At 42.4% G+C, this 22,636-nt stretch overlaps 1 protein-coding gene across 2 annotated transcripts in view; it reads right to left on the reverse strand.

The window, feature by feature from the left end:
- BANK1 (B cell scaffold protein with ankyrin repeats 1) overlaps window positions 1–22,636 on the reverse strand; it is a 562,852-nt gene that overhangs the window by 330,894 nt on the left and 209,322 nt on the right. For both annotated transcript variants that reach the window (XM_075609123.1, XM_075609132.1), the window contains exon 7: window positions 15,325–15,521. In XM_075609123.1, the coding sequence (XP_075465238.1) occupies window positions 15,325–15,521 (197 nt within the window). The remainder of the gene's footprint in view (window positions 1–15,324; window positions 15,522–22,636) is intronic.

The raw sequence follows: 22,636 nt of genomic DNA on the forward strand, positions 1-22,636 counted from the left end.
TCAAAGGATATCATCATTATTCTTTGAAAAAGTCAGTGTGTCTGACGAAATGCGTCAGGAAGCAGCGCCGACACTACGTCATCAACAAGGGTCGGAAGCAGTCTTACCTTTATTCCTCAGAGAGTGCAGATAACTAGGGACCTTTCTCATGACCCTTCAAGGATCAATACTGTTTATATACATATTACCATTCTCTCTATATGCAACTCATTGTAACTACCTTACAACACATACTGTGAAGTATTAAGGCCGAGCGGCTAGGCATCTTTGTATTGTTATTCCTTTCTTCTAGAGCCTGGAGCGGAATCAATTTTACCCCCCAAAATGTGATGGATTCTCAAATTCGAATATACAAAAAGTGAATAAATACAGGTGATCAATCTGGTTCACAAAACAAATCAGCATGGCTTTGCATGTCTCTTGCAAACGCTGTAAAGTCATGCTCTACTCTTCTTAGCTGCTCCAAACGTATTCATTATTTCTCTTTTTTAAAAGCACTGGGAATACAGCATTTTATCTGTTCGATAGGCAAGAATCCTGAACATAAATAAACAAGCCTTCAGTTTATTAAGGTGATTCACTTCCAGGTTCTAAAGGACTCTGAAATGGTGTATCGTATAGATGCATTAGCTAATTAATTAGGGCATTTAAGGAAATTAAAGTTCATGATTTGGCTCCAACAAAACCAAGCTACGGGACAGTGGAAGTACTTGATCACCATGCCTTTGATTCATGGATATCCTATCATAACTCACATATAGACATATAATAAATACAATATACTGTACATTCCAGGAAAAGTATACATTTCTCAACCCTCTCTATACTCACATAGAGAGTACATTTTGGAGTAAACTCCAGGTTGCACCTCTAATTGAGCTGTTTTTAAGGACTGTTGTTTATCATTTTTATGTGATAGTTCAACAACATATTACGTATAGCAATTTTGCCTTATTCATGCAGCCCCTACTAATCAGTTAGAATACCAAGTAGGGAATGTGCTATCCTATATAACCAAATGTGGCAATTTGCATAACAGACATAATGCAATCTGCAGTTCCATTAAAAAAAAAGTATTTTGTTAATAGCCACTGTGGATATAAAGATTCACAACAATCCTGATAATACAGCAATACAGTAGATCACAGCTTCTGTGAAATATCTCAGAAGACTGATGCTATATATTTATAGAAATTCTTCAGTCTTTTATGTCTTATACACATGTTTGATCCTTCTGCCCACGAGATGCTTACTTGTAAAATGATTGAAACCTGCAATGAACAGGATCCACATTCTTATCAAATCCATACAATCAGGGCAAACATCATAACATTCCCTTAATCAGGAATGGACGATATTTGCCCCTAGGTTAACAGCGTACTCACACATCAAATTGTATGCAAAAATAAATGCCATTGTAGAACTCATTAGTATAGAGTAAACATCATGTTATTTCAGGATAATGCCATGTTATCTTCAAAGGTGATGTTATTTCAGCCTTAGCTTTACTCCCAGAAATACACTGAAATAGGGCTTTTGAATGAGAGGGAAAAAACACAAAGAAATAACATTACGTCATTTAAAGCAATGGCCTGCGCCAACTGCTCAATTTTTGTTGCGTTTTATGTTTTCTTAACTTATTATTAGAGATCTCATCTTACCCTTTCCAATGCTGTTTGTTTTTGTGTGTGTATTTTTAAATCTGAAGCCCTGTTCGAGATATAAATATTGAGTGTCTGGGATGTTAAAATGGAGCTCTCTGCAGAGCCCTGTGCAGTCTAACATTTACAATGGTAACATCAAAAGCTAGGTATTAAGGAAATTGATTTTTACCACTAAAAACATTTTTCCACACCAGAGGGCCCGTGACAGTGACAACACATGGGCGTTTTGCTTATTTCCAATAGGAGGCCCAGTAGAGTTTTGAACACGATGTAGTCAGCAGCGGAACACAAGGGAATGACTTCTCTGCTTCCGTTCTCGTTATCAGTGATGTCACAATGACATGATTGCTCCGAGGTGCAGTCACATGATCGTGAGGTGACGGAGGGGCCACGGCACAATGTGCACCCTTCCGGCACTCAAAGGGCTAAGCCATACCGAAACTTGATGTTGCTTCCTTCCATACACGGAAATACAGCTTTTTGCCTTATTTCAATGCCTGGATGAGGGTTACTGCTGCGGCCAAGTTTATTCGAGCATTTGCCCGTTCTTGGCCGCAGCAGTATCCTGGCGCGCGCCGCAGGGTGACGGGCGCGCGCCGAAGCAGCGGAAGAGCGCCCTCCGATCGGGGTGCTCTCCCTACCGCTGCCGGGTCCGCCGGGTCCCCCGGAACCCCCTGCCGCCGTCCCGCGATCGCGGGACACCAGGGCTCCCTCGGGGAGCCCTGGACGCGCGTGCAGGGGCCGCTGGCACCCGATGATGCGTGACCGCTCATCGGTGATGCGCGGCACGCTGAGGGAGTGCGGCTCGCAAGCCGGGACATTTCCCGGCTTGCGGAATGAGCCGCACTCGGATAAACTGTGTCGGCAGTGTACGTCAGGTTTAGGTATGATGTAAATGATGTAACGTTATTCTTTTCTTGTTAACATTAACAGAGCATTGTGAGTAGGGTATTCCTATGCTAATAGCTGATTTGCAGATAAATTTGCATACCATTTTCCCCAACGTCTGTTCTTTACAATGCTAGGCTTTTAATGTATCATTCTGTTGCTTTCTTTAGTGAGTAGTTTTTAGCATTAACATTACATTAACTGAGGTTAAAACTGCAGTTCAAGCTGCCATTTAAAAAAAAAAAAATATATATATATATATATATATATATATATATATTTTTTTTTTCCCATTCGATATGTGCGTCAATACAATTTGCACACTGACAAGTGATTAGCTAAGCTGCAGATCGATCCGTTCTCCAATATTCGATCATTTGCTCAGGGTTATTTAATTCAGTTCTTCCACAGCATTGTGGGCAATGTAGTCCTGGAATATGATTGACTGGGCAGTTACTAGATACAATTGGTGCACTGCTCGAGAGAGGACGGGGCTCAAGAGCCAGAACTATCAAAAGGGGAAGGGGGTTGTCACTTTGGAAATGATTCCTACATTAGAAATATTAAAAATGTCTTTAAAATGCTACAAGTATTTTCTCATAGGACAGAACTGATTTATTAAAAAAAAAACACATGTAGGATGTTGCTTGAACTGCTGCTTTAATGGAGTTTAGTGAGTCTGGGACTTAGTATGTTAGAGAAACAGGAGAGCACTAGTTATATTAAACGGAAATTTTCCCCCCATGTTTTATACACTGAGCTCTTTTGTGTATATTCCTTTTGCCTGTTTTGTATAAAACATCATTAGCACTGCTCCAGTAGGATTCCATGAAGAATACAGGAATTCAGGGGAAACCCCTCAAGAGGATGATAGAGTGGAGTTTTCTATCTGTTTTCTGTTCAATTCAGATCTAATGTCATCCCTTTGAAAGATAGATGAGGCAGCTTATTGATTTTCACTACACCAGCTGCATTTTACAAATTCATGAGAGTATCCAATGAGCTTGCGTCCTAAACCAGATGTGATTTACAAATGCATTATTGGTTGTACATGATCAGCATTCTCAGATTATCTCATTTGTTTGAAAGCTGCTGGAGGTTTATTTGTCTTTAGAGGTAAACGTAATGGTTTTCAGTTAGACACATTACCAGGAATTTAAGTGAATCTCTTTAGCACATTTTCCGATTTGTTATGTTTGTAATAATACAGATGTAGCTAGACTTGCGCTCTCCGGGACCGCGAGGAAAAATGAGGCCAAACATGGCTCAAATGCAGTGAGTCTTGCTGACCTGAAGGGATAAAGCTGCAAGGGTTCGTGCTTTTGAATGATACCCTGCAGTGTTAATCCTTTGCTTGATGGGCCATGAGCTGGGGAGAGAATACCATTACTCAACTTTCAGATGAGCAGCGCACTTTCCCTTTTTATTATTATTGTTTATTAATAAAAATAATACCTCTACATAGAAAGTGAACAAGTAACACATTTCTAAGGCTATACAGCATTGTTAAGATACTGTATACTGTAGAATGCAGAAAAGAGTACAGAATAATTAAATTATATGGAATATCTAAGGAAATGTACAGGCTTTGTGACTTTTAAAGGGGGAGTTTCACTAACGTTTGTTGCGGGTCACCACAAACGATACCACGTTAAGTGCAATTGACTTGAGTGTCAGGTAACGCCAATTCGGGTGCATTATCCTGCAATGGGCCTTAGTCAATCTCGCCCAAAGTCAGCTTTCCACTGCACAAACTATTGTATCGGTGGGCTGGCTCCAAATGTTTAGGCTACAAAATGTAAAAAGAATTGAATTGTCTAGCCCAGAAAACAGGGTGAGTAAGGGCGTGTTAACAGCCCCGATTGGCATGATCACAGTTAAAAAAGTAACCCCCATAATCTGTGAGCTGGATACACAATAGTCCAAAAGAGACTTCTAATAGTTCACAGAAACAAACACAAAGTTTGTTGCATTTACAGTTGTTGCAGCTGTGATACTGTATACCGGTCACAACTTAAAGCAGCAGAACATGTTGATTTTTTTAAGCGGTGGGAAGAAAGGGGTCTGAACCGCATTAATTTCATCTCCGGGGATCCCCTGAGATACTTACCTCGACAGTGTGTGCCGGTAGCAGCTGCACAGGTTTTAAAGGTCTTGGTCATGTGAACCAATAGGAAGACACAAGGAATGACATCGTGGCTTCCTATTGGCCTGCGTGATGCAGAACTTTAAATCCGCCATTTTGATGCCCCCAAACAGCCCAGCCACAGCTTCTACTGGCAGCTCAGCTCTGGAGACCCCCTGCTTCATTCCTACAATGCTAAAAATATAAAAGGAAAGCAAAATTGCTTCTTTAAGCTGAAGGTCTATACCATGAGTGTGAAAATTGGGGGGGCGAGATTTTTCTTTGGGGGGGGGGGGGGGGGCAGCTGTAACAGAGGCCCCGTGCTTTCCCAAAGGCTTTTAAAATAAATGCAGAGGATCGAGTGAGGCCTCTAACTGTACTTATCTGGCCTTCCAATGACGAGTCTCCATGGCAACCCGGCATCAAATGGCGCCACGGGGTCACGTGACATCACGTTGCCGTGCAACGCGACGCGCATTTGACATTGAAGCCACGCAGGAGGGGGTGGGACGTGAGTCGAAGTAGAGAGGAGACAGGGGGCACATGCAAGATACTTTGTGCACCCCTAGTCTATTCAGAGCATTAAGACAAAAAGTATTGTAGTGCAATTGTGAGGCAAAAATGCATCTGGTGTATCCAAGAGAAAAATCCTTTTACTTGTAATGTTATTTTTCCTTGATATGTCAAGTGCCGTTTATTTGCCCCAGAACTGCGCCACTTTTACAGCAGCAATTGTAACAATTATTCTTACAGTGTGTAAGAATATGAAGCCCAGTACGCGTTGCTGAGCACTGAGCAATGTGTTAAGCCAGTCCATTAATGCAGAGGTTAATAAGGTATTTTTAATAAGTAATGTCTGTGTGCTCATTCATTCATTATGGGCTGTTTGACTAGGCAGTGTATGACCTTTGCATTATTAAAACATGAATTGAATGCATAACTGTCAATACACATAAATCTGTTATAAGATGCAGCACATCATTGTAGAAAATGAACAAATCACAAGTATAGTTCTATAGTAACACAGAAACATACTAACAACCCCCTTTTTTTCAACAATATAGGTAAATACACTACGGAAAATCCACAATAAACTTTTGGTTTTGTAATGTGGGAATGATTTCAGATGGTGTACACTGTGTTTTCTTTTGTTAGTGCCAGCCTCTAGGTTCAAATTCTGTTGAATAGCATGGAATAGGATTACTGACTTTTCAGCACAATAGTATTAAACCAATATAGGTGAAACCAATATCTATTAAACTATTTATCTATCCAGCTGAAATGCAAAGTCTAACTTTTTTGTTGCACAGAGTACACATACTAGATGGGAGAAAATAGGGTAAAAAGTTTTTTTTTTAATCTGTCCAAAGGAATACTGTAGTTCATACATTTTGGGTAAGGCACATATTAAATCTGTGGGAGAAGTATATTTAATAGGCACAACATTTTTAGATGGCAATCAGTATATCAATTATAAAAATAAAAAAGACAGGAAAATGAGCATACTAGATGAGCCCAGTGGTTCATATCTGCTGTCAAATTCAATTTTTCTTAAAAACAGTAAACAAAAAAAACAACACCCCTGAAAGATCCTTTGCTTCTGCGCCATCAAAGGACTGACACTAATAATATCCTGAGAATTGTAAGAATATTCATTCTAATAATACTAATTGTAATGCTTATCATAATCAACATGTATGTACATGAGATGCTCACAATATACTTTAAATGCAGTCTGAAAAATGTCAGCATATCTTCGTTTTCCCCCTCTGTGCCATTTCAGGCCCACCAAAAAGTTAAAAAGAACATTTTCATCAAAAATCAGACTTGAAATACAGTAGTGGAATAAATATATTTTTTGTTTAATGTGCATTTATGTATTGTATGTCTTTACTTGTATAGCGCCATTAATGTACATAGCGCTTCACAGTAGTAATACACGTGGTAATCATATAAATAACAAATAATATAAATAACAGGTCATGGGAATAAGTGCTTCAGACATAAACGTAACATTTAGGAAGAGGAGTCCCTGCTCTGAGGAGCTTACAATATAATTCGTAGGTAGGAGGAACGTACAGAGACAGTATGAGGCCATTCTGGTAAGTGCGTCTGCAGGGGGCCAAGCTTTAGGTCTCATGTGTCTAGTAATATCTACGGTGCTACTCATATGCTTCTTTAAGCAAGTGTGTCTTAAGGTGGGTCTTAAAGGTGGATAGAGAGGGTGCTAGTTGGGTATTGAGGGGAAGGGCATTCCAGATGTGTGGGGCAGTCAGTGAGAAAGGTTTAAGGCGGGAGAGGGCTTTAGATACAGAGGGGGTAGAAAGAAGACATCCTTGAGCAGAACGCAAGTCGGGATGGTGCACAGCGAGAAATTAGGGCTGAGATGTAAGGAGAGGCAGAAGAGGGTAAACGTTTAAAAGTGAGGAGGAGAATTGCATGTGTGATACAGGATTTGAAAGGAAGCAAGGAGAGCGATTTCAGCCTTTATTTATAATATATTTCAAATGTTTCTCTCTACCAGACTACATTTAAAAAAAGAGGAAGGCTTTATTCAGATTAATATTAATTGCAAAATATCCACTATAAAGTCAGATATTAATTTTCTATGATCAAATTCTTTGAAAAGTACTGTACTTTTGCAAATAAATTGAATGAAACCACATACTGTACTGTCTATGGATTAAGTAAATTGTACACTCGAAGCTTTTAAGGCCTAACCTTTCCAGGTCTGAAAATTAAGATGGAAGATTGAATTGGGCGATGGGGGGGGGGGGGGGAGATTTTTATGTTGTACAATTGTTATAAGGCTATTTCAGTGTGTTTAAAACACAAAGCTCAGATACATGTGGGCACATTAGTTTTTTTTTTTATAAGAAAGCATCATTTATCATTCTTGTTAAAATGTATAATTTAACATTATTAATACAATGACTTAAATACCATTTATTTGTAATATCCTTTTAATGAAGTAAAAAAAGGACATTGACGAGGTTTTAGGCACTAATGTGCTGTTTTTCTCTCAACTGCTTATCTACAGTATGTAAAATGTTATTAGTCCGTTAAAATGTAACAAAACAACTGTTATGTTGACTGTTGATAAATTTCCTTCTATATATTTGATTGCACAAAGCCAGTTAATACAATATATTTACAATATGAAGGTAATGAATGCAAAATGAAGAATGAATTATGCTCTGTAAATATCTTCATACATAGTCAGCCGTGCCTAGCATTTTAATCCTGTTGAATTTATACAGCATTTCACCAAAAACTTAGCATAGCCATAACAACCAGAATTCTTCTTGCTTGTGACTTTCCGAGTCAAAGATGGATATTAATCATAACTCTGAACCCCAATGCAATGGAAAATCCGGTAAGTGCTTTCACTGGGATTCAGTCCACACAAATAAAAATGTACAGTGTTGCCATTCTGTATTATTACAACATTACGAATCAATTGTGTAAGAATGAAACAAATATTGATGTAAATATATTTTTCTCTTATAAGGACCCCATGTTCATGACTCGGTACAGACGAAGGGACTTACAGTATGATTTAATTTACTGATAACATTCCTTTGTTTGTCCATGAAAAGGTACTGTATTCTACTTTAAAACAAATCTGCATTTTGCTTCAAATGAGAATGCTTTCAGTTTACAGACCATATCCCATGACAGTACATCTGAGTTAGAAAAGAATGTGGCAGGGTGAAAAGTCCAAGAAGATGGAAAGCTGATGATCAATAAATTGATCAAAGAAGGGCATTTATTACAAATATTCACAATAATAAAAACAGTAATATACACTTACAGAGTATACGGAAAAAAAAGAAAGCACTGCAAAATAATTAGAAGACATTTCCAATTGTTTCTTTTCCCCAAACGAAAAACTGATTTAATTTTCGCTGTGCTCTCTTTTTCCCTTGAAATATTGTAGGGTATTTAAATTAGAACAACAGAGAAAAAAGAACCCCAAGGAGAGCACTCGTCACCTCTGGATCACAGGGACACTGGTGGATTAGTGTATGTAGTGAGTGAAAAATGATAAATTTAAAACACACTATATTAATGAGTTCATAACTCTAATATATAAAATAGGAGCACTCAAGAATCAAAATGGTGTGATTCAAGTAAGGCCAGTGAAACAGTGAATTAAAACGATATGGATGCAGCAAGATATGTAACCAGCATCCTATCTTTATAGAAAAGAGGATAGTATGAGTACAATGACTGTGGTACTAAACCAATGCTATGTGTTTCCTCTTGCCCAACCTGTCAAGCCTGTGTACTAGCCACTTCGTTGGATATATTACACTCCTTGATCAGTGAATGCATAGGGCTAATCTTAACCTTTATGCAGTTAGCTGTATGAGTATGAACAGCATAATAGTTGTATATATGCTCAGCCTTGCAACACCTCAGTGATAGGTACAGGCTGTAAGTCTGCCTGTGAAAGGTTAGTGCTAAGTAGGAATACAATACTCAGCCTGAACAGGATAGCATACAGGTGGGTAGGAACCGGAGCTACTCAGACAGTGCACACGTAGTGCCTTTTGAAACATGAAACTCTTGGCTTTAGGTCTGCATCCAATCTTGTACAGCAGCCCAAATAGTGAGACATAATAGCATGAACCCATATTGTCTTTGGTCACTGAAAGGCTGCTGTGTAGGTGGTTAAAATTGCATTATTACTGCAAGCACATAGCTGCTAATGCAGAGCTACGAGAAGAGGGTGCGTTTCAGTATCGAACACATTTTCTCAAGCCTTGAGAAAGTGTACAACGAAATGTACGTCGGCAAGTGACGTCATTACGTTTAAGCGGTGGGACATGTGTTCGATACTGATGTGTTCTATGCCTACAAGATTGGATGCAGACCTAAAGCCAAGAGTTTCATGTTTCAAAATGCACTACGTGTGCACTGTCTGAGTAGCTCCGGTTCCTACACACCTGTATGCTATCCTGTTCAGGCTGAGTATTTCATTCCTACTTAGCACTAACCTTTCACAGGCAGACTTACAGCCTGTACCTATCACTGAGGTGTTGAAAGGCTGAGCATATATACAACTATTATGCTGTTCATACTCATACAGCTAACTGCATAAAGGTTAAGATTAGCCCTATACATTCACTGATCAAGGAGTGTAATGATTATATCCAACGAAGTGGCTAGTACACAGGCTTGACAGGTTGGGCAAGAGGAAACACATAGCATTGGTTTAGTACCACAGTCATTGTACTCATACTATCCTCTTTTCTATTAAGATAGGATACTGGTTACATATCTTGCTGCATCCATATCGTTTTAATTCGCTGTTTCACTGGCCTTACTTGAATCACATCATTTTGATTCTTGAGTGCTCCTATTTTATATATTAGAGTTATGTACTCATTAATAAAGTGTGTTTCAAATTTATCATTTTTCACTCACTACATACACTAATCCACCAGTGTCCCTGTGATCCAGAGGTGACGAGTGCTCTCCTTGGGGTACTTTTTTCTCTGTTGTTCTATCCTGTTATTACCCCTGATTGCAGCACCGTCACTACATACTAAAGCAGTAGTGAGGGTTCCTTCCCCCTTCCCTAGCCCCCTCCCCCTCCTCCATGTTCGGGTATATACATTACACAAACATGACACCCTAGTACAGTACAGTGTACACCCTCAATGATATATCAGTGTTTCTCGCTACATGCCTACACACAGTCCTAGTCCAGTTACTATAAATTTCAATTAAACAAAACCACTCAAAATGACTGCTGAAATCAAATTTACATCCAAATATTATCTAGAGGGAAAACTAAAAAATCAGTACTTACTTCAACCAAAAACAGTCATCATTGAATGATAAGTGACCAAGATTGCTACAAGTGTATGTAAACTGTACATCTGGAGTATGTATATTAAAATCCTACTTTCCGTCACAAAGTCATCAAATTTTATTAAAGGGAAGTTTCCCTTTTTTTTTTTCTGATTGGTATTTAATTTATTGAGCAGTTTAAATAGATTGGGGAATATATGAAATATACTACCATATGCTACAAAATATTACAAATCTGTCAAAGAATATTAATTCCCAGAATAAACACCAAACTACAATTTCTTTACCTCACACACACAAAAAAAAGAAAATAAATTGTGCCACATGGTGCATATATCAAAACAAACGCATTTTCCCTTTAGGTTAGAACTTTCACATAGAAAGTTAATAAGTAACAAAGTCAGCAGCATAATAATCTGTATTTATGTTTCACATGGGTGAAAGCAGTATCTTATTTATGCCACAGTTGCAGAGCTACAGTAATGCTGCAGGGTACAAAAAATGTACTGTTTTCCATTTTACTGTCAAATTCATGGATTAGAAAGTGATAAATATGTGGTGAAATTTTACGCTGCTGCAAAATAGATATTTGTACAGTATTACAGTACTTCTGTTGCCATACTTCTGGAGCATGAGATATACTATTTTTTCTGATATTTCTGTTGGTCCTGGTTCCTTATCTCATGAATGTTTAGTAAAGGGTCCTGGACATTAGTTAATGTATAGAAGCTAGAGTACCTCCCATGACCATAATGAACCAATTACAATAACCAGGGAGACACTCCACACCTGCTTGACCACCATCCCCTTCCCCTGCTTGAATCCACAAAGTTCTCCCTTTCCATGACTCTTCACTTCCTCACTTGAAGGCTTAAAATTGCCATAGTGTTAGGTTCGCTCCTGCGGGTCCCAATGGCCATATACAGTGTACAGATATATATATATATATATATATATATATATATATATATAGGCATACCCCGCTTTAAGGACACTCACTTTAAGTACACTCGCGAGTAAGTACATGTCGCCCAATAGGCAAACGGCATCTCGCGCATGCGCCTGTGAGCACGTCCTGAACAACAATACCGGCTCCCTACCTGTACCGAAGCTGTGCACAAGCGGGGAGACTATAGAGCCTGTTACAAATGCGTTATTTACATCAGTTATGCACGTATATGACGATTGCAGTACAGTACATGCATCAATAAGTGAAAAAAGGTAGTGCTTCACTTTAAGTACATTTTCGCTTTACATACATGCTCCGGTCCCATTGCGTACGTTAATGCGGGGTATGCCTGTATATATATATATATATATATATATATATATATATATATATATATATATACATGTAGAGGTATCAGTACCGTGTTAGCCGAGCTTCAATAATCAAAAAATAAATAGATGATACCGTTCTGTGGCTAACGAAATGCTTTTATTTGTGCGAGCTTTCGAGATACAGGTACCTTTTGCTTCATTCATTGTAACATCGCCGGAAGAAGAGATCAGTGTATCTCGAAAGCTCGCACAAATAAAAGCATTTCGTTAGCCACAGAACGGTATCATCTATTTATTTTTTGATAATATATATATATATATATGAACAAAAAAACAAACAGAAGCTCCATAGCATGTAACTGTTTAAACAATAGAGTACATTTATTAAAAAACTGCACTGACAGGCTTAGCGACCTGGCGCCAGCTTGTGACAGGAGTTGGTGGTGGCTGCAAGCTGTGCAGATATACCCTGCCTTTCTTGGACTACCCAGCCTCGTAGATGACTACACACAGAGATTTCTTTTCCACGTATGGTCGCTTTTTTTAATCCTGTAAGTGCATTTCCTTTGGAAGTTTGCAGTTTTTTAATAAATGTACTCTTTTGTTTAAACAGTTACATGCTATGGCGCTTGCGCTTCTGTTTGTTTTTTGTTCTTAGATTCCTAGTGGTTAGCTATACCACTTATATCTGAAGCTGCAATACGCTCCCTGGATCTTCTTTTGGGACTCTTACCTCTCTGGATTTTTTTCAAAAGTGGAACATTCATATTGGACTTATCCTTTATCACAATAACGTTATGGTTTGTTGTAATATTTAGTCAAATGTTTGCTATTTTTAATTAAGTTAGTTTTGTGAGCCGATCCGGCACCCGTAGTTCCAGACGCGAGGAGAGTTCCCTGCATCACTGACGTCACACGCATGTCGATAGCGGGTCTGCGGTCAGTGATCCTCTCCGTCGCGCCACGTGGAGCTTCCAAGTTGCGGACGGCATCCGTGAGTGTCCCAACATACCCCCTGACATTGTGAGTGTGGGTTTTTATATGTTTTTTAAGTTCTATTAAAAGTTGTTTCGTACTACACCATATCTGTGTCCAATCCCTATTTTCATATTCGTAGGGGTGCTGCACCGGTTTCACCACCGATACCATCACTGACTGAGAAGCACTCCGTTAAGCCATTCAACGAGGGGTCCGTGAGAAGAGCCGAGGAGAAGGGGAGCCATCACAGATTCTCTCCACTGAACGTGCAGGCGTTGCCTATGTGAGTAATATTCTTCATATCTTAAGATAGGGATTGATTGTCCAACTACGCTGCGCAATCAGGTGTCCCTTGTCATCTGTTATTTCAGAAGCAGCCAAATACCCCTGACAAGAACACCCTCCCATCCGGAACATTATCCATCTAAGCCCATATCCGTCCCAAAGAACCTTTATGTAAAGACTGCCTCTAGATCACGGTATCTTGGATCTTGGACTAACCAGCGCCGGGGACTTTAATTTTGTGTGTGTGATTTTTGGGTTTGCATGCAAGGTTTTTTTTTTTTGTCCAATATGAGCCACCTTAGGAACCTGGGTGGGGAATCTTTGGCGCCAAAAATGCTAATTGACAGCACTATAAATGTTCACATTGTATGTCAGATTATGTGGGGGAGCTTGAGAAAGGACCGTAAGGTCCGAAACGTTGCTTCTTTTTTCTGTGATTACACCCTGATGCCTGTGTTACTTCATTAAATTGTATTTTTTGAATTTGTGAGTGCTCCAGATTCTTTGATATAGGGTATATATATATATATATATATATATATATATATATATATATATATATATACACACACACACACACATACAGATGTAGCCAGACTTATTTTCTGTTGCTGGGGAAAGCCACAGGAATGCAACCGCAGCATCCTCCAGCAACCAGGATTATTGCTGCTGGCATTCCAATAGAAGAAGCTGACCATGGCTGGTACCTTCCCCAGAGCCGAGGCATGGTGTGTGGTGTGTGTGTCTGTGTGTGTGTGTATATATATATATATATATATACACACACACACAGACACACACACACATTTTGCTTATCAAACTACCTCAAATAGGAGTATTTGGAACTGAGATTTACAGTTGCAGGTTGTGTAGCTACCTCAGTCATCCATCTTCTTTTTGGTAGAAGCCATTTACAGGGTGGAAAGTATGCATCTCAAATGTGGTAAACTCATAACCAAATAGTATAATACAATATCCATATACTGTAGGTCACCCCTTGCCTACACTCTATCTGCATACTTTTTTCTCACCCTCCTCCTTGCATCTAAAAATCATCCAGGACTGAACAAGACAAGATATTGTAAAGAAGAGTACTGCTCTCTTTCTGAAGTCTTAGGCCCAGATCCACAAACCGGTGCTAAGCTGTAGCACGTCTTTACTCCCATTCATACTGTATGATTGGGAGCTGAGGCGTGCAAAGCTTAGCAACCATTTGTGGATCTTTACCTTAGAAGGTGTAGTGTGATTTTCTTATTTAGTGACCAGTTTAAGCGTCCGTCTACACATTAACTATCAGGCATCACCCTCCATAAATATAAAGGGTAGTTGTGATTCCTCAAAAACACAGTTCCCCTATTCTTAACTTCCTAACGCTGACATATATATATGCAAATCCCTGTTCAATGTACTTGTCTTTTGCCTCAGGCTTCCTAATATCGCTTTACATTTCTTGGTGACTTACAAAAAAAAACAAGGGAGAGAGAAGGTTTGAGGAAGTGTGGAAGCAGAAACCCACTGGAGTCCTGCCTGTAATATAATCAGTAAAAGATATGTGATAGTGTAACATTGCAGATTTTGGGTGGAAAACATGGAAATGCACTCATTGGTTTCTTATCTTTAGCTTCTGATAAATTAATGACCTGTGAGAATTGGTATGCCAAGTAACCTGTTTCTATTTTTTTAGGCAGCAACAGCAAAAGTTGACAGTGCGATAAGACCCAGATTTGAATGAATCTGAATAGGCTGCAAGTTGTGGTATGGCTTAGCACTGTTTAATTATCTATAAGTCTCACTGGTTAGGATACTGCAATGAAACCCACTTCACTTCGCTCTTACAGTATTCACTGTAGTTCTATGTTATTGGGTCTCCATGTGCTATACGTTATACATAAATGCCAAAACACAGCTGTTTCTCTCTAACTTAAGGAAATGTGTTTATTTTAACTAACAATTGAGCTTTGTAGCTTAAAAAAAAACCTGAACAATTTTTGCTAGCGAACGTTGCGGAATCCTTCTTTACACTGTAAACTAATATCTTCCAATTATATACTGTATTAGGAAAGTGGAAGTATTGTAAATGAGTAAAACTATGGCATTTTGTACATGCTGAGGAGCAATAGAAGAAAGCTTTTATGCAATGCCACTCTGTAGCATTGATGGCACTTTGCATGGTTAGTATACAATATGAAGAGAATAGATGAGAAATGGAATACATTTTGTACAATGATGTTATGGGAAAGAGTTAGCATTAAAGTCGTTTTAAAAGCTTTCTAGACTTACGTTCAGTTGGTGAATGATTTTTTGAATATCTTTGTGACCATGCTTCTCAGCTATTGTAGCTGGATCTTCTCCATATTTATTCATCATTGTGGAAGCTTGAACTGCTCCTGGGCATTTTGTCAGCAGAAGAGTAACCTCTTTGAGCCCAAACTTTGCTGCACAATGAAGAAGGGTAGGAAGTTCATCGGAATTTGTGTCTGGAAATATAATTTAAAGACAACTTAGAAAGCAATACCTGTTAGTTTGTAAAAAAAATAAATAAAAAAAAATAAACATTTTAAAAACAACTTGACAAATGTAAATATATTCCTTAAATATTTTATAATCCCACTTAAAGCAAACATTTATATGTTACGGTTTCTTTGGAAAGGAAAAATAATTTTATTTTCATCTGAGTCTCTGAATGTTTGTCATTCATGTGTTTACTCACCTTGTTCACCCTTGCAACTCTGTTAGAGGGGCAAAAAATAAGGGAAAGAGAGGGCATCATTGCCTCTGTAGCCAGGTCCGCTTACCTCCCGGTCCAGGGGGTAGGGTACAGCTGCAGGCAGACCCAGATAGGAGCAGTGAATGGACCGGTAGAGGTGGCAGACTTTTAGTGGAAGCACCGGAGCTCGGCAGCAGCCCGAGTGTGCAGGGACGCTGCCATTTTGTGTTCGCGCATGCGCATTGCCATCCTCACACATGTGCAGTACGGCCGCGAGCGGTGGTCATCTTAGATCAGACTCCTCACGGGACTACATATCCCAGTATGCTCCAGGGCATGCACCACATGGGCAGAAACAGCCAATAGGGCTTTGGGATTCTTGGGAGAGAGCAATAGATACTTTTGACGTGCTAGGAGCCTCGTGCTCAGTCGGAGGAGGGCCCAAAATGGAACAGGCAGTGTCCAGGAAGCAGTGCTCCCCTGGACTAGGCCAGATTGCCCCATAGGCCCCAGATAGGCCCCAGTCCCTCCAGCTTGTGTATTGTAGGGAAGGCCCCTAGATAGGAACGCTTCCCCAAGAGCACTTAGCAGTGTCAGGATACCGGAGAGAGGACACCATGCGGTGAGCTGCGGCCTGCGGTCTGGGACCAGACCACAGGCACCTAACCATAGACATTCAAAAGGTACACCCTCAATCCGGAGCTCCCTCAAAGGTGGACCAGACCCATCAGGAGCAGTGGCTTCGTAGAGACCTTCGCCGTGGGATCAGACGGATCCCTTGTTTGTTCAGCAATACCTGGGTACAGGAGTGCTCAGGGAGGTATCTACAAGTGCTCCAATGGCCACACACACAGTGGGTAACGCTACTCCACACACTTTGGGTGGGATTGGCTCTGTAGACAGCGGGTGGTTAGGTGCCCAGGGCACCTCAGTACTTTGGGGGCCCTCTCCGGGCTGTGTATATTGTTTGGCATACACCATGTGGAGTACTATTGTTATGTGGTATTATCAATAAGTTATTAGTAAACTATTATCATATACCAGTGTGTATGTGTGTTACTATTCTGATATTGGTTCCTGTGAGGGGTTATCCAGCAGAGCTAGGATCCCTCTCAGGTGGAGGTGCTGCACCAAGGAGAATGAGAGCTCACCCCAGGCTCCCATCAGCGGAGGCTCTGGCCTTCTGTGAGCCACAGTTAACGGCAGCATGCATGGTTCCCTTAGTCATAGGAAAAGGAGGCTACATTTGGAGATGCTGCTGAGATTCAGACCTGGGGTGCCCGAGAGAGAGTAGTACAAATTAGCAAAACCATGTTTGTACCATCCAAGCAGAAGGTCCGTGACTGGGCCTTTGAATTCCCCCACCACATGGTCGCAGTGGGAGATGTTCCCGCCATCACGCCCAAGCGTGACGTCTGCGACCGCATAAGACAAATCCCCGGCCTATCAACGCACGGTCCAAAGTCCGAAAGTATGACCACACATATTGTTGGAGTGTCATAATAATGGCCGAAGGCCATGAACTACAGTATGTGCAGAAGATGCTCCACGTGCCCTGTATCTACCAGAAGCCCTGTCCATGGGGTGCCCAATGATATACTCCGATCTACCAACTCACCTGGTAACTTCCACTGCGGGACCCTCATCTGAGGTACCCTACTGGGCTGAAGCTTCACACCCCTCCTACACTCCATGAGGATTAAAGCCCGGGCTGCGTGTTCATCAACCTACTCAGACTCACCCATACCCAGAGAAACCTCCAGTCCAGGAGCCATAATAGAGGTGCCTTGCAGAGCTGAGATCCTACACTCTTCGCATACCCCCAGATGGTACGCACTAGTCCAGAGCAAGCCCATAGTCGCCTGTCAACAGGAAGTTCAAATTTGGGAGTAACTTTACCCCAACTGGTAGAAGCACTAATGCAGTCGGCCCAAGGCCACCACTACCGCAAGCTAAAAGCCTTTTCTGGGGTGCAACCCACACCGCTGGGGGAAGAGGCGTTTGAAGAAAGGAGAGACCATGTGGTGCAAGTACTGCCAGATGGACGCTATCAAGAGACAGCGAATCCTGGATAGTCTGCGGCCACCAGCCGCCAATATAGTACGATTGTATCGTGAGTGTCACATAGAGGCAGAGGCCCAAGATCTGATTCAGGCCTTAACCACAACCTATGGTAAAAAGGTTGCGTTGCATTACGTTGCTGGCCCAGTTTCATGTCCTCAAGAGGGGGAGGAATTGTCTGAGTTTCTTCAACAGCTGCAGCTGGCGTTGTGGACCCTGATCAACAAGTAGGTCATCCATGTGGCTGAGCTAGATGATTATTGGACCAAGAAGTTCCTGCGGGGGGCCTCACTCACCCATCCCCTAGTGGCTAGAGTGCTGTACCCTCTCTACAGAGAATTCTCCTAACTACTACCTCCTTCCACATTACTGTTGGAACTACGATCATTCACCCAGTAGCCCAAGCACGCTGCTTAGACGTCACACTCGACTCCTCTCTCACATTCGCCCCTCACATTCAAAACCTGTCGCTTTGTCCTCCGCAATATAACAAAGATACTCCCTTTCCTCTGTTGCTCGACTGCTAAAACTCTGACTCAGGCCCTCATTCTCTCACGTCTTGATTACTGTAACTTCCTGCTGTCCAGCCTTCCTGCCTCTCACCTGTCTCCCCTACAATCTATCCTAAACGCTGCTGCCAGAATCACTCTACTCTTTCCTAGATCTGTCTCAGCATCTCCCCTCATGTGATCCCTCTCCTGGCTTCCGATCAAATCCCGCATCTCACACTCTACTCACTTTTAAAGCTTTACACTCTTCTGCCCCTCCTTACATCTCAGCCCTAATTTCTCGTTATGCACCATCCAGACTCTTGCGTTCTTCTCAAGGAAGTCTTCTTTGTATCTAAAGCCCTCTCCCACCTTAAACCTTTTTCACTGATTGCCCCACACCTCTGGAATGCCCTTCCCCTCAGTACCCGACTAGCACCCTCTCTATCCACCTTTAAGACCCACCTTAAGACACACTTGCTTAAAGAAGCATATGAATAGCACTGTGGATATTCTGAACACGATACATAAAGCTTGGCCCCCTGCAGACGCACTTACCAGAACTCCCTCCTACTGTCTCTGAACGTTTTCCCTACCTAACAATTAGACTGTAAGCTCCTCGGGGCAGGGACTCCTCTTCCTTAATGTTACTTTTATGTCTGAAGCACTTATTCCCATGACCTGTTATTTATATTATCTGTTAATTATTTGATTACCACATGTATTACTACTGTGAAGCGCTATGTACATTAATGGCGCTATACAAATAAAGACATACAATACAATACAACTATAAGGACCTTATGGATCAAATACGAGATCAAGAGGTCATTTTGCAGTTTCAGACTCCCAGGACGTCCCAGGAATCTTCCAAAGGAAAGAGTACAGTGACTCCATCAAAGAAGGATAGCGTGAAAGAGAAGTACCAGGACCCCCTTCCCCGGAATCATTCACAACAGACCTCCTCGATGCCAAGGAGATCGGATACTAATCCTGGTTTCAATGTCGACTGTGATAGCCGCAGCTACAACTGTAAATGAGAGGGTCACTTCGCTAAGGACTGTCCGAAGCCAAGGACACCCACCCCTGGGGCCATGGCCTTCACAGTAGAGATGTTAGAAACACCCTCATCGTGTCATCGGAGAGCACCCCGGCCCCCAGCACCGAAGAAGCACACCAACCAGATGTCAACAGTCGAGTAGGGTTGGCAGCGATTATACGAGTCCTAGTGGAAGGGATATACTCCCCTGCATTGCTGGATACCGGGTCATAGGTGACCATTATCTACTGACCATACTACGACCAGCATCTAAAACATCTGCCTATGCAGTCGGCAGAGAAGATGAAACTGTGGGGTCTTAGCAATGAAGACTACCTCATTGACGGTTTGGTGCAAGTACGGTTGGACATACCGCAACTGAACACCAACAAGACTCACCTCATGGAGATGGAGGCTCAGATATGTTCCAAGTCTCGAGAGCATCCAAGTTCCCCAATCATATTGGGGACCAACGCAGATGTGGTGCGGGCTCTGATCAGAGCCTATCTGGAAGAGGCCGCGAATTACCTCTCTCTTCACTGAAGATTCACCCCATATTCAAGGATGAATGCCATAGGAAATCTGCCCTAGAGGGATATGGGCTACTCTCGAGAAGGGGTTGACCTAGACTCCACCAGAGGGAGTGAGGCACATGGCCGCCATACCTAGCTACCCGGGCCGTGACGAGGCCGTCTGGTACTTCTCCATAGAGACCAAGCCAGAGGACGATGCCAAGAAAGGGTTCAAGGTGGTATCAGAGATAACAGAATGGAAGTTCTCATTTCCTGGGTGAATCAAGGTGACCATCCAGAACATCTCGCCTCACCCTATACAGTTTGACCTCAGTCAAAGATGGGCTCGGATATACCCGGTTACTCCAATAGAGTCACTGGCTCATGTGAATGCCGGTACTATACAAGAAGACACTGCCTGCGTACTGAAAGAAATGGCTAAGTGCCAAATTGGAGGAGCACTGGGAGGTGTTCTCCACCAGCGAGATTATGTAGGCTGCAGCAAGAACACCCAGCACATGATCAGGCTGAATGACACCACACCATTACGGGAGTGTTCCAGATGTGTCGCTCCTAGAGATGTGGAGGATGTGAGGGACGTTTTGAAGGAGATGGAGATGGCGGGCATCGTAACGGAATCCCGTAGCCCCTATGCCTCCCTGATCGTGGTGGCATGCAAGAAGTACTGTCGTACGGTCCCAGACCAATATACTCTGCCACGGATAGAAGAAATCCTCAGCGCTATGTCAGGAAGCTAGTGGTTCAGCATACTGGGCCAAAGGTCCCGGTACTACCAGGTGCCTATGAGTTCAAAAGACCAGGAGAAGATGGCATTTGTCTGTCCCCTAGGGTTCTACCAGTTCACCCGAATGCCCCAAAGCATTTGCGGTGCCCCGGCAACATTCCAAAGGTTGATGGAAAAGACCATCGGGATATGAATCCCCGGGAATGCTTAGTCTACCTGGACGATATCACCGTGTTCGGTAGGACTCTACAAGAGCACGAGGAACAGTTCCCAAAGGTGCTAGATAGACTGCGTAAAGAAGGCCTAAAGTTGTCCCTGGACAAATGCCGGTTATGCCGCATGTCAGTCACCTACGTGGGTCACATAGTGTCCACAGATGGAGTGGCTACCAACCCCGCTAAGGTCGAAGCTGTGTTGAACTGGCCCAGACCAGACAACGTGATGGAGCTATGGTCCTTCCTGGGATTCTGCGGTTACTACTGCCGCTTCAAAGAAGGCTACTCCAGCAAAGCCAAGGTCTTCAATATCTCCTGAAGAACTACCCAGAGGAACCTTGCCATAAGGCAGCATCCCCCCGGACACCCTTCAGAGACAAGTGGATATCCACCTGTGAAAAGGTGTTCACCGGCCTCAAGAAAAGTCTTAATGAAGCATTGGTCTTGGCCTACGCAGACCCAGAGCAGCTCGATATCCTGCATGTGGATTCCAGGTTCAACAGGCTGGGAGCTGTACTACACCAGAAGTACTGTACCTTGCTGGCCTCTGTCCAGTGGCGTATGTGAGCCGAACCTTAACGTCAAGCGAGCAAAACTACCCGGTTCATAAACTGGAGTTCCTCACACTCAAGTGGGCAGTAGTCAACAAACTCCACGACTACTTGTACGGCGTCTCGTTCGAGGTACGGGCCGACAATAATCCGTTAATTTATATCCTAACCTTCGCAAATTTGGACGCCACTGGCCAAAGGTGGTTGGCGGCATTATAAAACTGCCAATTCACCCTCAATTACAAGCTGGGGCCTTTAAATATTGCAGCCAATGCTTTGTCCAGAACACCTGGACTGGTGCAAAGCCGGACAATGCCCCGTGGGAAGAAATCCCTGGACCTGGGATGCGGGCAATGTGCTTGACTGCCGCCATAGTGGAGGACAAGGTGGTGTTCTCTGAAATGAGAGTAGCTGATTTTCTGGGATGTCAGTCGAAGGTGCTCCCTGCTGCCTACTGCCATCCAGAAGGCATGTCAATCACCCAGGGCACCACCCTAACATGGAAAGACTTGGTGAAGTACCAGATGTGTGACCTGGTGGCTAGAGCTATATGCCAGGCCATTCAACAGAACAACCCTTCTTTGGCGCGCTCCTACCGACACAGTTACAGTCATTATGAGGAATGGGACAAGTTCTGCATAGAGCGTGGTCTCCCCTACAGGGTCATCCTGTACCATAACCATCTCGACAGGAGACAACTAGTCCTGCCCAGATGCCTGCAGTACCCGATTCAACAATCACTGCATGATGAGCATGGACATCTAGGAATAGACAAGACCTTTGGCCTAGTGAGAGTCCGGTTCTTCTGGCTCAAAATGAGAGAGTCAGTAGAATTCCACTGTAGAAAGTGCCTGCGGTGTGTCCAGAAGAAAACACTGCCTACACACGCAGCCCCAATGGGCCATCTAGAGAGCTCTGGTCCCATGGACCTAGTCTGCATGGACTTTCTCTGTAGTGAGGCAGATTCAAAGGGCATCGGGAACATCCTGGTAGTGACTGATCACTACACCTGATATGCCCAAGCTTTCCCAACTAAGGATCAGAAAGCTCTCACAGTAGCCAAAGTTCCGTGGGAGAAGTATATTATCCACAAAGGCTTGCCAAATCGGATGCACTCCGACCAAGGGAGAGACTTCGAGAGCAAGCTTAGCAAAGAGCGTCTCCACTTGCTCAACATCAAGAAGTCACGGACTACCCCATACCATCCAGGGGGAGACGCCCAGCTGGTGAGGTTCAACCGATCCTTGCTAGACATGCTGGGTACCCTTAAGGGC

This window comes from Ascaphus truei, chromosome 1 (genome assembly GCF_040206685.1).
Source record: "Ascaphus truei isolate aAscTru1 chromosome 1, aAscTru1.hap1, whole genome shotgun sequence".
Classification (NCBI taxonomy): domain Eukaryota; kingdom Metazoa; phylum Chordata; class Amphibia; order Anura; family Ascaphidae; genus Ascaphus; species Ascaphus truei.